At 30.4% G+C, this 16364-nt stretch overlaps 1 protein-coding gene across 2 annotated transcripts in view; it reads left to right on the plus strand.

The window, feature by feature from the left end:
* The window catches only part of Iav (transient receptor potential cation channel subfamily V iav), a 30923-nt gene extending 15274 nt beyond the window's left edge, over nt 1–15649 (plus strand). Inside the window, exons 6-14 of one of the 2 annotated variants that reach the window (XR_014438755.1) lie at nt 3250–3466; nt 4298–4459; nt 4857–5054; nt 5498–5607; nt 6683–7026; nt 7164–7418; nt 13026–13338; nt 14299–14590; nt 15139–15649. Coding sequence is in view for 1 of the 2 variants with exons in the window: in XM_083098399.1 (XP_082954525.1) it covers nt 3250–3466; nt 4298–4459; nt 4857–5054; nt 5498–5607; nt 6683–7026; nt 7164–7418; nt 13026–13338; nt 14299–14470 (1771 nt within the window). In the remaining variant the exon portion in view is untranslated. Of the gene's footprint in view, nt 1–3249; nt 3467–4297; nt 4460–4856; nt 5055–5497; nt 5608–6682; nt 7027–7163; nt 7419–13025; nt 13339–14298 lie in introns of both variants that reach the window. The other variant, XM_083098399.1, reaches the window with a different exon arrangement.
* The last annotated feature ends 715 nt before the right edge of the window (nt 15650–16364 follow it).

Here is a 16364-nt window from a genome sequence, read left to right on the forward strand (position 1 = left end):
TTAAGTATCAAATTAAAATTTAGTTTCTTTGGAAATCATGTATTTATATATCTTTAAAAGTTTTACTATTAAATCAGAGATTCTTTATTTATGAATATTAAATGCGCAAATTGATTGGAAAATCAAAATCATGCATGTATCTAATATTATATAAATGTTACTCATATGTACAATACCGGCCAAAAATATATCACCTTTTTTTTGAGGATAACTTAATTCAAAGTGTATATATTTATAATCAATTTTTCTTGAGTTGTTGTTTTTATTATTGAATGAAAAGTTTATTGTTCAGTAACTTACATACTTGGTATTAAACATATTTGACTAGATAGAAATATGCCCTTTGAATTAAGTTATCCTCGAGAAACATAAAGATGATATATTTTTGACCGGTACTGTATATGTACAATGTAATAATCCAAGATGTGCGCTCTTTAGATGTAAGAGAGAGATGGAATACACAATACTTTCTCAGTAATATTTTAAATTGGCCAATTTTTGTGAAGATATTTTTTTATTATTATTGTTGATTATAACAATAATCGCGAATATCTTGGTTTTAATCCATCATTGGAAGATGGATGCGATGGCTCATCTGGTATTAATCCGATATAATTACTCGTGTAGTTACACGAAGGAAAAAAAGAAAGGAAGAAAGTATACGACGCGCCGCTTTCTGGAACTTTGATGAAAGTATATCGAGGAAGACTTGCATAGCGGAAACTTGTTTGCCGAGCGGAAGTCGACGTCCCTATTGATTTTCCCGGGACAACATATACACGATACCCGGAACACAACGATGTTATATCCCTCATCCAAGTTGCATCGCTTATACCGTTCTCGCTATAAACCCCGGGCAAGTTATACCGGAGGCTCCATAGTGTCTTTTCTATCGCGGCTGTACCCTCCCTTGAACTTACTCCGTGAAAAAGACCGAAGATTTATGGGCGTCGGTAACCCTTGACAAGATAAGGTCACCCATCGATTAGCGGAAGAGGGTAGAACCGACCGACGACGACGTCGTCGTCGGAGTTAATGGAGACTCGATCGATGCTCTCTTTTCCGCCGTTATTCGTCGATCACGCTGTTGGTGAGTCGTTCGTACATTCATTCGTTCGTTCGTTCATTTTCGCGGAGCCACGCGAGTCTCTTCAATCTTAATCCCGGACGAATGATAAATCTGAAAAATTTGTCGGCCCGTCGACGGGCGCGGATACGGTGCCGGGATTAAAAAGCTTTTGTTTTCCGTTGCTGTTCTCCCGTGCCGATGGTGACGGCATCGATTTTAATCGCTCGTCGTGCGATTCCGATCCGCAGTTCCGGCTCGCGCCCCTATTGTACTCGCATATGATACGTCGGATGCCGTGAATCTCGGATTACATATCGTTTTGATTTTATCAATGCGTGTTTTCATTTTGTTTATTGTTAGCTGTAATAGTATGCATGTAAATACGCAGTCTTTAAAATGTAAAAAAATTGACAGATGAAGAAAAGAGGATTCAATGTAATAATTGGCAAAAAACATTATTCCTTTTAGCCGCAATTAAAGTATTTATGAAAAAATTATATTTTTTAAATAAATATGTATAATTATCAATAATTAATAATTATGAATATAATATGAAAATTCTGTTGATATTAGACGATATTGATTATGTGTTAAAAAATAGATTTCTCCATATAAATTGCTTCAATGTCGACGAGATATAATACGTTAATATTTTATTCGAAGTCTGCTTTATATTAGTAGTCGCGATTCCAACTTTGCGATAACAAAAGTGTCGTAACTTACTTATGCTAGAGTATTATAAAGTTAACGCAATCAGTAATACGCTAACTTAAAATGAAATTTCTTCGTACTGAGCATAGTGATATTGATAAAAAAAATGACTTTTAAACATTTTAAACGCTCTACATATTATTATAATGAATTTCCTTCCTTTTTTAAATTTAGTCATGTCATTTTTATTATAAGTCATTATCGAAATTCATTTATGCGCATTTAAAATATGAGAATAATTTTAATTATTCGAGCGTTATAATATAAAGATATTTTTACAGTTTTTGATAATTAAAAATCATAAATTAGTGATCATAATTTTTTTCCTATTCTATATGATTTATTTAAAATTTTATAGAGATAAGAAGAATATTTAACCAAAGTTATCGATTATTTTAATCAATAATATATTTAACTTCCTCTGCTAGGTTGAGTTATTAACATTTAATTATTTTACTAAGTTATAAATTTGAGCTGCGTGTAAGAAGAGTGGTTTACATATGCACGCCGAATAGCTGCACAGGCACTTTTCGCGTGCCTGACCTATTCGTGTTATCGTGGCTACTGGAAACGCGATAACATGCGATACACTGAACTCCGATATCAAGTGTTCAAAGCCATGCACTTTTTAACTTGTTAACCGAACATTTCGTTATCAAAAGCCATTTCTATAAGTGTAATTTAATACTGGTAAATGTAAATAATAAATTTTACAGAAACATATTCACAAGAACATTTCATAAGAAATATGCAATGATACAAACTCGGAGATGATAAATTATTATTATTGACGTATAAAATTACGAAGAAATCGAGTTTGACGATAACCTTGAATAACACTACATTTATCGGAATTAAACGGAATTAATTACGCGTGTACCGCAAAGGAGATATGTATCAATTTGTACGGTATGACGATATTTCAATTTAGCTTTGACGATTGACGCGGACAAACTAAAAAGCACATTATTTTAGCGGATTAGAGAGATGTAATCATAATGCGTTCCGTATACACATATGCATCGTATGGACAAATGTTTTATGATGGATTTTGCATAATATTACGCGTATTTGTGTCATGCGAATGAAATCAATATTGATGACGTTAATAGATTGATTTACTCCGGATTTTGATGTGTGAATACTGCTGAATGAAATGCAACACCTCATTCACACACGCAATAATGATAATTTTGTTGGTATCTAATATATGAACTACATAATTAAACTACATAATTAAATGCAAGGTAAATTTGAATATATATATATATATATATATATATATATATATATATATATAAAACAAAATAAAACTTAATTTTTTTATCTTGATTATTTTTTTGAACATTAATTTCTTTTTAAAAAGAGCTTTTGCATGGATTATTTATTTTTATAATTTTTGAAAGATTTATATTTTTATTTAATGTATATATCATGTGTGATTTCTCTTATTCTTTCTTTTTTTCTAGAGCAATTCGATTGACTGGTCCATTCGTCACGATGGTATACAGCATGATAACTGGTGATATGTTGACTTTCGGTATAATCTACACAATCATGCTCTTCGGATTTTCGCAGTCGTTTTATTTTCTCTACAAGGGATTTCCAGGCGTGAAATCATCTCTTTATCATTCTTATGTTTCGACCTGGATGGCATTGTTTCAGATAACCCTCGGCGATTATAACGTAACGTAATAATATTGTAAGCTATGCAAGCTTTGCCATAGATTACTGCTTTATTGACATATCACTTTTTACCGCGAACCCTTATCTTGCACGCATGCACGCACATGTGTACACCCTCTCGTTCGTTTCCCTTCTTTTTCCCTGCGCTCTTGTATACGATATAATATTTGCCTAATGTGTCAATATTTGCAAAAATAAGATATTTGTTGTCTACTTCTCGTATTGTCAATAAATTTATTCATCGTCTATTACTCATCGTTCTTGTTCTTATGATTCAAATAAATTGCACGGAGCATTACGTAACATTAATTTAATTGTTCTACGTCAGATTAAATGTCACGTGCGCACGTTTATATCATTCCAAATATTTTTCCAGTCAATGGCGTGTCAGGCTATGCCGCCATGAATCTTGAATTTCAATCACGGACAATTCCACGTCGCACAAAATACACTACAATATGGTTTCCTGACGAAATTAAAGATTTAGCACGCTGGTCGCGCGCACTCGCACAAATGGACAACGGACGTGTAAAATACCACCTGTCCAGTAAAAATCATTGCTCGGTTTTGTAGTTCGTATAACGATTAACTCGTTGCACTGAATTAAAAAGAGGATGATACAAGAGTAAAGGGGGGAGAGGGGGCACGAAGTACGGAGAATACGAGTTTCCGTTTGAAAATTCTATGTCGCGGTGGGCACGCAACATTGAACATTATGTGGCCGCTTATTTATTAGCATATATACTTATAATTGTCTCGCGATATTCACGCGCGACGATTTATTGTTGCGTTGTATTTATCCTATTATACTTATATCCGTGTGTATTGCAGTATGCGGAATTGAATAACACGATCTATCCCAACTTGAGCAAAACCGTCTTCGCGATTTTTATGGTGCTTGTGCCCATTCTGCTACTCAACATGTTGATTGCTATGATGGGTAATACGTACGCACACGTTATCGAGCAAAGCGAAAAGGAATTCGTTAAGCAGGTTTGATTTAAAATAATTCACAATTTTTTAAAATTTAATATCTATGAAGATATTCATGTTCCGGATTACTTTCTTAAATGTTAGATAATTTCGAAACAATTTTCCAATACGATGCAAATTTCTGAATATAATACCATTAAAAGCATTATCGATATTAAATATTAAATTCGAAGGAAATTCATGCTGTATCGGATCAATTTATGAAAATAATAATGTGGAATAAAAATTGTGAAATATTCGCGAATTTTATTGCTAGCTACTTCGTGCTTAATAATAATCTTGAGCCGCATAACTATGATATGAATATAAATATAAATATGAATATACACATAGATCACATAAATAAATCTTGCATTCGTCTGTTCAATTAAATACATATCATTTTTTTTACATCAAGTGGGCAAAAATCGTGGTGTCTCTGGAACGTGCCGTATCGCAAAAAGACGCTCACAATTATCTGCAAGAATACAGTATCAAGCTAGGACCCGGCGACGATCCGAACAATCCTGCTTCGGAGCAAAGAGGCGTGCTCGTTATTAAAAGCAAATCGAAAACCAAAGCGAAGCAGCGTAAAGGCGCCGTAGCTAATTGGAAGGTGATTTATTTACTTATATTTATTCTTCTTTTTTTCGTACATATGCACGCCAGCGATGCGTATACAAGATTTATTTTACACCCGTGCATCAAGCGTCAGAATTTATTTATCGGCATCCCATTCAACTGATATAGGTTCTGGTATCGACTCTCGTAAAATGCACGCATCGAATTTTGCTACGATGTAATAAATTTTGTCACAATAGAATAACTGCGCGAAATATTTACCCCAAGATGGGTTAAAAATTAATAGATTTAATAATTCACCAAATGAAAACTGTCATTATTTGAATATCGCTAATGTTGTATGTGAAGTATTAATTAATCATCGTTCATGTGTAATGATTGTTAAAATTACTTTTCAAAGTCCATTTCTATCTATAAAAACAACATGACAGATCGTTTTAATTTTATCTCTTCGCTTTATACATCGCACTTTTGCAGCGAGTCGGAAAAGTTACGATAAACGAACTGAGAAAACGAGGGATGACTGGGGAGGAGCTTCGACATATAATGTGGGGCCGTGAGTCCTTCTCTACTCCTGTACGAGTCAGGTAATGATACTTTCATTGCATCTCATCATATCTTATTTCTCTTTAGAGAGTTATCCATATTTCATAATATTATCTTTTTATTTTTTTTGAAAATATTCATGTTTTATTATTTCGTTTCTTATATATCTCAATTTTGCTAAAATTATTAACTATAATGTACATTTTTATTATTATAATTATACAGATTATATATATTTGTTTATGTTATATTATTATCAGATAAAAATTTAAAATAATATATTTTTTTCTCGACCCTTTGATTTTCTTTTATTATAGTATGTTTTTTACTTTTCTTATATAATAATTATTTATTAATTATTTATTAATTATTTAATTATTGTAAATCCACTACAAGAATGAAAATCTATTTTAATTACTGACTGATGTTGTGTCTCGACCGTTCGCAACCTGCAGTGTATAGATTTATGATTGCCCTTGCGTTGGATGAGTCACTATGTCAGAGAAACGGTGTTCAGACGATACTTTTTATCACCTCGTAATTCCGTCGAGCATGTCATGTGCAATCCGGACATAGCTAACGTCGCCAGCGTTTAGAAACATCGGAGTCCTTCATGGATTGGCTCTGTGCTTCTACGTAATAACGCGGCGCGAACGTGACCGTATCTCGATTCTATTACATATTTATGAAGCTCGATGCGCACGATGCGTTACATAATTCTTACGTAGCAGGATGCAAGATGAATAGATCTATTCAATAACAAAGAATCAGTTCCTCGAAACATCGATCACTGTATACTCTATGAAAACATCTTAGCTGGCAAATTAAATTGCAATTTCGAACATCTAATGTTTATTTAATTAATTATACGTCAATAAAATTGGATTATGTTTTCAAAAACTATAATGGTTATTATATTCGGATTAGATGATTAATGGTTAATATATATTTATTAAAATTAATATTATAATAAATATTATAGTATAATGTATACATAAGTATTATAGTGATTTTTTTATAATAAGTCTTGAATAAATACGTGACAACCAATTTTCATGATATATCAATCCGTTCATGGAACATTGTGGCTGCGCAATAATTTCACGTGTATTATAGTCCCAATGCTGGCCAACCGCAAGTGTCGGCAGTTACTGCAGGTTTTGGTGATGCACTAACCGCAGCTTTGGACGTAATGGCCTTTGCACATGACTTTGACTTATCCACGGCGACAGAAGGCATACCCACCAATATCGATGCGAAACAAACAAAAACGACACAATCGAAAGCCATTCCCAACCAGATGAAAACGACCCAGAATAATCCAGAAACGGTGACGAGTGTCCAACCACATAAACAGCCTATTGGGGAACCAACTAAATTGTTAGGTCTGACGGATTTAATCGACAATTCCATTGGTCCCGTGAAGGATGTGGAAGCGATGAATTTAAAAAATACGAACCGTAAGTATGGACAAAAATTTTTGTTGATTTTACTTCTGCAAATATTCTGATAATAAGAATAAATTATAAGTATATTTAAAATTCGCAAATTTTATGATTTTGTGTACGTAATTAAATAATAAATATTAAATATATAGAAACAAAAGCGCTCGAAGCAACTATGGAGCTCGAAGATCCATTTTTGGAACTAGCCATCGCTTCCGAGACTACGACAAATTACGAAATCCTACTACAAATAGCGAAGTCTGCTCTAGCTACCAGCGAAGCTTCGGTGAAAACTGCAATTGATCCAGAAATTCTCGCACATTTTGCTATGATTCCTCCGCCGATCACTGAGAAATTCATCGTTAAGAAGCAATACTTTATGGAATCTAGTGATAACGATCTCGGTGGTAAGTAAGAAATTAATTTTTATTATTAAAATTCAAAAACGGCTTATATAATTCTCCCAAGTTTTCAGTTTTTTAGATATTTATAATTGTACTTTAGATCATTTACATTTTAAATAATTTATATATTTTTGGAAATGCTATTTTGTCTATAATTATTAATATGATAATTTTATAATAATTGTTTTATAAATTTCATGATAATTTTTAATTATAAGTTTTACATAGTTGAAGTTTGAAATATGCTTGGAGTAAAAATTTAAAATTCACTATTATGAAGTAAGTCTATAGAAATGGCTGTATGAATTATGATGGGGACAAAAATTCTTTGCCTAAAATAATAATATTATATATGATTATTAAAATAAAGTATACAAATTCAGGTAGAAAGGCATTCTTATCTGTACATAAAAAACGATAAAATTACAATAAAAATTAAGTATTGAATAAAATTTGGTTTTATATTCATAGAGAAATAATATCTTAATTGAGATTAATCTTAATCTTATTATTAAATTATATTTATGTATCTTTATCTTGTTATCTTGTTATCTTCTTACTTTAGATTTCGCATAAAGATATTTGTTCTTACGTTAATATAATCTTATATAACATATACTTATTATATATTACATATACTCATTATAATTCTGTTTGAGCATAAAGAAAAATAAAACTGAATTTTCAATTTCTGATTTACTCAATCTACTCGATAATAGTAATTATTATTTACACATATTTAATTAATTTTAGATAAATATATTCTCGATTTTTATAAATTAAGATAAAATCCTTTAATATTTTTATTTGAAATGTAAAAAGTCTGAATTTTTAGGAATTCATTTAAGCGTACGTGAATATTTCATCTAAATGGAACTTTTTAAAACTCTGAGGCTTGGTAAATTATTTCTTTTTTATCTAGGAAATCTTAAAGAGTGTTATGTATACATTTGCTCTGTATGTGTCATGTATATATTTGCTCTTTTTAATACGAATTACAGGAAAATTTCTCTCTTTCTCTTTTTCTTTCAGGAATTTTTAATCACTATATTATACATACACGAATGTGAATTTTAAATAATTTTATATGCTTGTATATTTTTATCATTTCTTTAGGAAAGTTATTTAATGTGTTGGAAATATTAGTATGTTAATTGTTTCCTTCATATTATTCTGTATATTTATATGCTGATAATCGCTTGAAAAAACTTGATTTTTTTGCGATGATTTATTTACAATTATATTTTATATATCTGATATACCTGATCAAATTTATCATTATTGCTGATATATTTGAGATAAACGAGTAATTAATTTTATGAGTAACAAATAATAAGTTAAGTAAGTTATAAATTGCTTACCTTATGGTTGTTTCGCTGTTGCCTGATCTTCCTTAAAGCTTCTCCTCTCTTGCTTATCCTCTGTTACTCCTTCATGGCACTTACACTCACTCGCGAAAACACTATTAATTACGATCGCGCCCGCACTAATCAGCACAAGACGACGATTGCGCGGCACTTTATATTCCTGACATTAATCGCATGTGTCGTGTATTTTATTTATTATTATCACGACGAAGAAACAACGTAGAAATTATGTTTCCACAAAATTACGATTCACGAAGCTTGGCATTTGAAAATTGCACGGCCAACTTGACATAATTGCAACAATTTTATTGAATAAGTAATATACGCTCTTGTTTTAAGAAAATTATATTTCTGTATTAAAATGTAAGTGTAAGGAAATATATATATATATATATATATATATATGTATTTCTATATGAAGCCAAAATTTGCATATAACATTCTGTATGAAAAATATCTGTAGAACGCGCAATATTTAAAAATGTTTTTATTCTTCTATTCCTCTCGCACGATAGATTTTAATCGAATAAAGTAAGTACTTGCGTTTTAACATTAATGTACAAATGCTAAAGTTTTGCTATACGATTGATACATATACACACACACATAAATTATACATTTATTTACTTTATTACTGCATCGTTTATAAATCAAATGTCATTTGATTCGGAATCGACATATTATATACTTGTTGTTAGGATATTTTATTAATGACCGATTTATTAATATATATATATAAATAATAAATTTTTTTAATGACACGATAATATTATCTTGATATCATATGATAATATGTGAGTTGAGTTAATTTGTTCCGCGAGTATAACAAAATACACGGGCTAATGTCACAATATGTATACAATATTTAGCTTTCATTTTTCACGGTGTATAACCCGCTATTATTTACATTTCATAGTTTTTCTATCATTCGGACAACGAGAGTCGAGCAAGTAAACAGCGATACGAGTCACTCCGTATTTCATCCATATATTTTAAAATTCGTCGTATTTTTCCTCTATTTAGCAAGATACATTCGAAAATATATTTAAAGAAGTAATTATTATAAAATTTTTTACATATTTATATCTTTTCAACATTCAAACATTTAAAGAAATAATTAGCATATCAAAATTTCACAAATCAAACAATTCTATCCTCTCTTACTTCAATACCTACTTTAAATAAATATATTGCAAGTAGAATAAGCAATTTATGATGTATTATTAATAATTATAATTAATAATGTATGTTTAATTTAATTATATTATTTAATTATAATTTAATATTTGTATTCATGAGATTAATTACATGACAAGAGATGCTATGTGTATCATCATTTATTCTTCATAATACGATAAAGTATCGGATGATGTCAAGTACGATATTTAGATAACAATTAGAGATTAACATCCCTTCGCAATTAATTAACTCTCGCGATTGACGATTCGTAAGCATACCCGTAAGCATACAGTTATTTATCTCTTTCAAAGCATATCTTCCTCGCGATTTATTAACTTGAAATAAATATCGAAGTAATAAGGAACGAAAATTATAAATTAAGATTTAAATGCGGAATTTATTGATAATAATATAATTATTTCCCAAAATATATTTAAATTCGAATGTATCTCGCATTTTTCGCTGATTTAGAGGCATTTTGATAATTACTTTTGAATTGTATAAAAATTGTATAAAATTATTCAATAATACACAAATCGCAAGATCGAGTGAACAAAGTAATTAAAAATAATGTATCAATAGTTTATTAATAATTAATTTGAAATTTAAAGACGATATATTTCACATATATCTAGTGTAATGTGTAGTGTAATGTGTTAAATATTTCGCTATTACAACAAATATTGTTTACTATGCGGTATTTGGCCTTCGTTTCTCGGTGTATAATGCACTATTGTTTACATTCCGCGGCTTTGTTTACATTCGGGCAGCGAAACCTCGGGTGAGTAGGCAGCGGTACAAGTCACTTCGTATTTCATCGCATTATTCCTCTGTTTTCTAACGATTCCCGTCTTAATTAGCTATTAATTCAACTCGTGTAATATCATACGTGAGGAATAAAGTTACCGTTATCAAAATTTATCAATTATTAACGAAACATTCTAAGAACAAAATGTACTCTGACTCCGTATCCGGTGACGTTTAATTATACACATGCGCGATACTAAAAATACATAGTGTTTTTAACTAATTTAAAATTTATCAATCAGATAAAGCTTTTTTTGACGTTTTTTATATGTACGTACATCGATTATTGGTTAAAATGCGTACGTGATTTATTTTATCGAAATTTATCGTACGAGCAGTCAATAAAGCGAGAATATTTTCGTTTTGCATTCTACGAACATTTATCTTTAATTCATAAACTCGTATATTGTGCATTTCTATTTTAATACAAGATTGTTTTAGTCGTTTTAAAACGAGAGCATATATTTGTTAACAATAAAATGTTGCGAGCAGCGGGTTAATCTGGCTACGCAAATTTTGAATGTCGAGCACAGATCGTAGTTTTTATACGCGTTGTTCTCTTGTCGCAATATAATAAATAAAATACGTGTCTCGTGCAATTAATGTGTCGGAAGTGCAGTACAATGTGTCGCGCGATCTGTGTTCTACGAGCATGATCGTAATTAAAAGTGTTCTCGCGAGTGAGTGCCATGAAGAAACAGTAAAAGAGCAGCTAGAAAAGAAAGTAAAACGCAGGGAAACATCGGGCCACAGTGGAGCAATCGCGAGGTAAGCATATAATTTATTTAATTCATTATTTTTTCCTCGTGAAATTAAGTATTTGTTTATCTCGAAATAATAATCTATTTGATACTATTATGAAATATAATATATATAAAATATTTTAAATTTTATTTTAAAATATACTTTAAATATATATATATATATATATATATATATATATATATATATATATATTTTTATTATATTTATAATACAATTAAAATATTAGTAAATATTATATATATACCTTGTGTAAAATAAGAAAAATTAAGAAAAAATCGAAAGTCTTCTGATGATTGTCATGTACAAATATACAAAAAAACGTGAGCAAAATGATTAGACGTTAATATTTTAATTAAAATGACAAATAATCTTTCTAAAAGATAGTAAAAAATATACATCAATTATAAAATTTCCAAAACTATTCGCATGATTGAAAATTCTGATAGTCGTCTTTATGTTTTATATCAAAAGAGGCAAGTACTGTCAATTTAAGATCTTTTAAGATAGAAAAAAATATAATTTAGCAACAATGAAAATCTGAAAAAGGTGCGTTTAATTCGAAATTCTTATTCATGCGTAAATTTACACGATTGAAGATTTCTAATCATTACTCCAACGTTTTATATAAAAAAAATGTTGATATCGTGGCACTCTTTAAGATCTCTCACGATAAAAGGAAGAATATATTACCATGAATTAAGTTTCAAAAGAGTTTCATTTAACCTGAAATTCTTACTCATGCATGCTTATGCTATAATTTCTGGCGTTCGTCTTTGCGTTTTGAGTTAAGTAATGCAAATACTATATAATACTAGAACGCTAGGATAGAGAAAAAAATAATTTGCTAAGAATCAGATATCAAAGAACTTTATTTAACCGAAATATTCGCGTGCTAAATATATTTTGAAATGTTTGTGACCACTCCCCTCTTTCACTTTATGAAAAAATATTTGTTAATATTTGTTATAAAGAATTTTACTTTACATTTATAAAGAAAACGAGAATTTATTTTTAATTAAATATATATTTAATAAATAATATTGCAATAAAATCATATTAATGAAAAATTAAAAATACAGTTTCAATTTTCTTTTATGTAAATATAAAATTTAAATTATTAAATATAAAATTATATAATACAAAATAAATATAAAAGAGAACATGATAACAAAAATGTATTTATACAAAATTAAGAGTAAGAGAATAAATAGAGAAATATAGATAAATACATTTTGAAATAAATTTTAATTGTAAATCAAATCTCCTTTTGATAAATGCATAATAAAGTTTAACGTTTTTTACTAAAATTTTAATATAGTTTCAATATTTCTATTACAGTAGCACATAATTCTTAATAGCTTTGTATTTCTATGTGGAAACCTCTTTATAGTAACAAGTTTTAAATTTTCGGTCCAAGAATGTGAAAAACATCAATGAACTTACATCTGTAAATCTTGTATTAACCAAAAGAAATTATGTCCATTGTTTACAGGAGATAATTTATTAGGCACTGAAGCTCGTCTTCGAAGGATAAAATCTGCGAATAACAGGTTCATAACTACATCGAAACGGCCACACCGTGATGATGATGGCGACAGTTCTTCGTCCACTATATCAATTGAACGAAATCAACGGTATCGACCATTATTCAACGATCCGGAAGAAAGATCGATAAATCATGTCGAAACTGAAGGTCAAAAAACTCCCATGGAAACAATTAAATCGGAAATCCAGCAGAATGGTAGCATTCCACTCAAGCCACCCGATAAAATTCAAAAGCGTCGACCGAAAACAGCCAAGAACAGGTAACAATCTTTTACTCATGATCGATAATAAATCATGATATTTTCTAATACTTTCATGATAAGTAATATGTATAAATTACAATGAAATTAGACACGAATAGAATATTTTTATATTTGCGAGAAAAATTTAAATGAGGATCAGAAAAAGACATGAAAAAGCCTCGTATATTCTATTGTACATTTTAATTTTTCAAAGCTAAAATGGGAAATACTTTTTTATCTAATTAAAAATAAATAAAAATAAAAGATACGATTTTAAAAATATTTGAGAACTTATAAATGATTTTATTTATTTTCAATAAGCAGTGAACAAATTTATAGCCTCTTTATTAATTAGATAGATTTTATATAATTAAAGCTGAAAGTCGACATTTATTGAATCGATATTTATATCGATAATGTGGTTTAACACCACAAAAGTCGATAGTAAAAGAGAGAGAAAGAGAGAAAAATCTATATCTTTTAAATAAATAACGATCAGCACGTTAACTGATATGATTTTAATAAAACTTTAATTAAATTCTGTCTAATAATCATCTCATCGCATTGGCGTTATACAGGATAAAACTATCGTGTACATATTGCAGATTTCACCTTAACAAAGATTTCCTTGCATTTATAGTTTCAGCAAAAAAATATATTACGCTACTCAATTAAAGTAAATAAATTATATATATAAATAGGTTTTTCATTTAAAGTTTATTACAAATCCATTGAATTAATTAATACACATATAATTACAAAAATATACATATATAATATTCAAAATTTGAAAGAGAAAAAATGAAAGAAGGTACGATTGGTGTTAATTGGTGTTATTTAATGTTTTTTGCTAAAAAAATGTAGATTAAAGAAATATATAGCTTAAAAAATATCTGCAGTAAAATACCTTATAGGACTTGATATCAGCAGTTGATTGTATCTCAAATTAGTCGGCATCTCTTTTTAATGCATGCATAGAGTATCACCTAAGGAAATAGAGGAGCCGAGGAGAAGGGAATCGATTGAGCAGAATAAGGCGGCCTCACCACCGACGTCGTCCTCGGATCCGCTCGAGCCATGGAGCACGCGTGGCATTACCGACATGAACACAATATTGGCTTGGCGGGATAACGCACCGGATAGTCCTTAATATGACATTATGATATTTTGCGCTGCACTGATTACGACGCCGATGCCAACGGCGTCGGATCGTGCACATGGATGATCGTGCGTAAGGAAGCCTCAGACTCGAACTTATTTCAAAAATTGCGTAAGTTCAGTTCTAAAGCTTAAAACTAATATGTGTGATTTTGATTTAACCCAGAAGTTACGCTCTGATATATAAACAATCATTAATCGAAGATATGCAAATAACACTTTATAAATAATTATAAGAATGCATTAGAGTTAAAATTAAAAAATTAATCAGCAATAACTTCTCACGTACATAAGAGATTGGATCACTATTTTTTCAAAGGAAATTTTGAAACGCACGTTTAATGTTACATAAATTAGTTTTTTCGCCGATACCGCATGATGCTTAATATAAAAAAAAAGCTTAAGAAGAAAAGACCTTTTACAAGCGAAATAAACAGTTTGTATTACATACGATCGATTTGCATATACGGCAATATTATATGTTAAGTACTGCTAATATAATTTACTTAATCTTGCTCGCGCATCGCGTCTCTTATTGTGGCCGACATGCCATTAAGTGACAGGCTTCCGTATGATAATTATTAAAGCAAACACACACACACACACACACACATGCCAGGGACCAAGCAATGTTAACTTACCGTTACGTAATTTCTATAGGGATTGCACGATGAGAGATTTTCATATCCATGTATGCATATCTATTAAATGAGCCGCTAAGGAATTTCTCAAAGATACAGACAATTCTGTGTAGCGCAGGCAATGTATCTTTTCTTGTGCTTTAGAAGATATTTCCAACTTTGAAGGAGATTCCAGATTTTAGATCTCTTACAAGATTCGCCAATTATGCAATTAAAACATTCGGCAAGTTATAAGCTGCAATATTGTGCGACAATAGTCATATTCTCGCTGATAGTAATTATTAACTGGTTTCTTACTTATCCGATTCTTGTGCATAATTAACAATTTTAGATATTACAATCGTCGAAGATTAAACGCATTGCCAAAGGCAAAAATATCTTGAAATCGAAGATTAAACGCATTCGCTAAAGGCAAAAATATCTTGAAATCTGTTGAAATCACCGTGTATATACTTGTGCATACGGATACTATTTGTGTACATGAAACATATTATATATGAAATAAACTATTTTCAAGTGCGCATTATTAATTTGAAATTCTTCAGATTAATTTTAATTTCTTTCGCGTGTTTCATTGCCCATATGCTGCTTTTCGTTTTAATCAAAATGTTTGACATGCCATTACTCGGAAATGTAAATTGCGTTACTGACAAAACAATCAACCCTTGTAAAATCGAGTTGTCGCATATGCATACCGTTTTACGTTAAAACGTTAAGTAAATTTACAATGTCGTTAAACGCGTCATGTAGTCTACGCTCCCAAAATTTGCTCTTTTTGTGTTGCATACAACATGTGTGAAACAGATTATTATAGAAATATTTTTTATTTATTTATATATATTTAATTGCTGAGAAAAGAAGAATTTTTAGGAAAACTACGGATAGACATACAATGTTCAATTGACTAAAATATCGCTCGAGAGAAGAGCGTTTGATTGAAAATCCGATTCACTCTCGCAAGTATAGTTCGCTATGGCTACCATACATTAATTTCGTCGACAATCTCTACCTATTGTCGCGATATAGCGATACGGCAAGAGAAGAGATGGCGAAATGTTGGGCCGTCTCGCCGCGACGGAACTTGCGAAGTTCTTATCTCCCATGCGTATTGAAACAGTAATGATATGAGAGGCGGCTTCGGCTCTCGCGAAATGAAAACACGCGCCGCACACGACACGGCAAAAGCAACGAAGTTGCCGAACAAGCACGTTTACACGTTATAACATCTCCCGCGGGGGAACGATC

The sequence above is a fragment of the Camponotus vicinus genome, unplaced genomic scaffold (genome assembly GCF_025532165.1).
Source record: "Camponotus vicinus isolate PSW18456_S1 unplaced genomic scaffold, iyCamVici1.0 SCAF_4, whole genome shotgun sequence".
Classification (NCBI taxonomy): Eukaryota; Metazoa; Arthropoda; class Insecta; order Hymenoptera; family Formicidae; genus Camponotus; species Camponotus vicinus.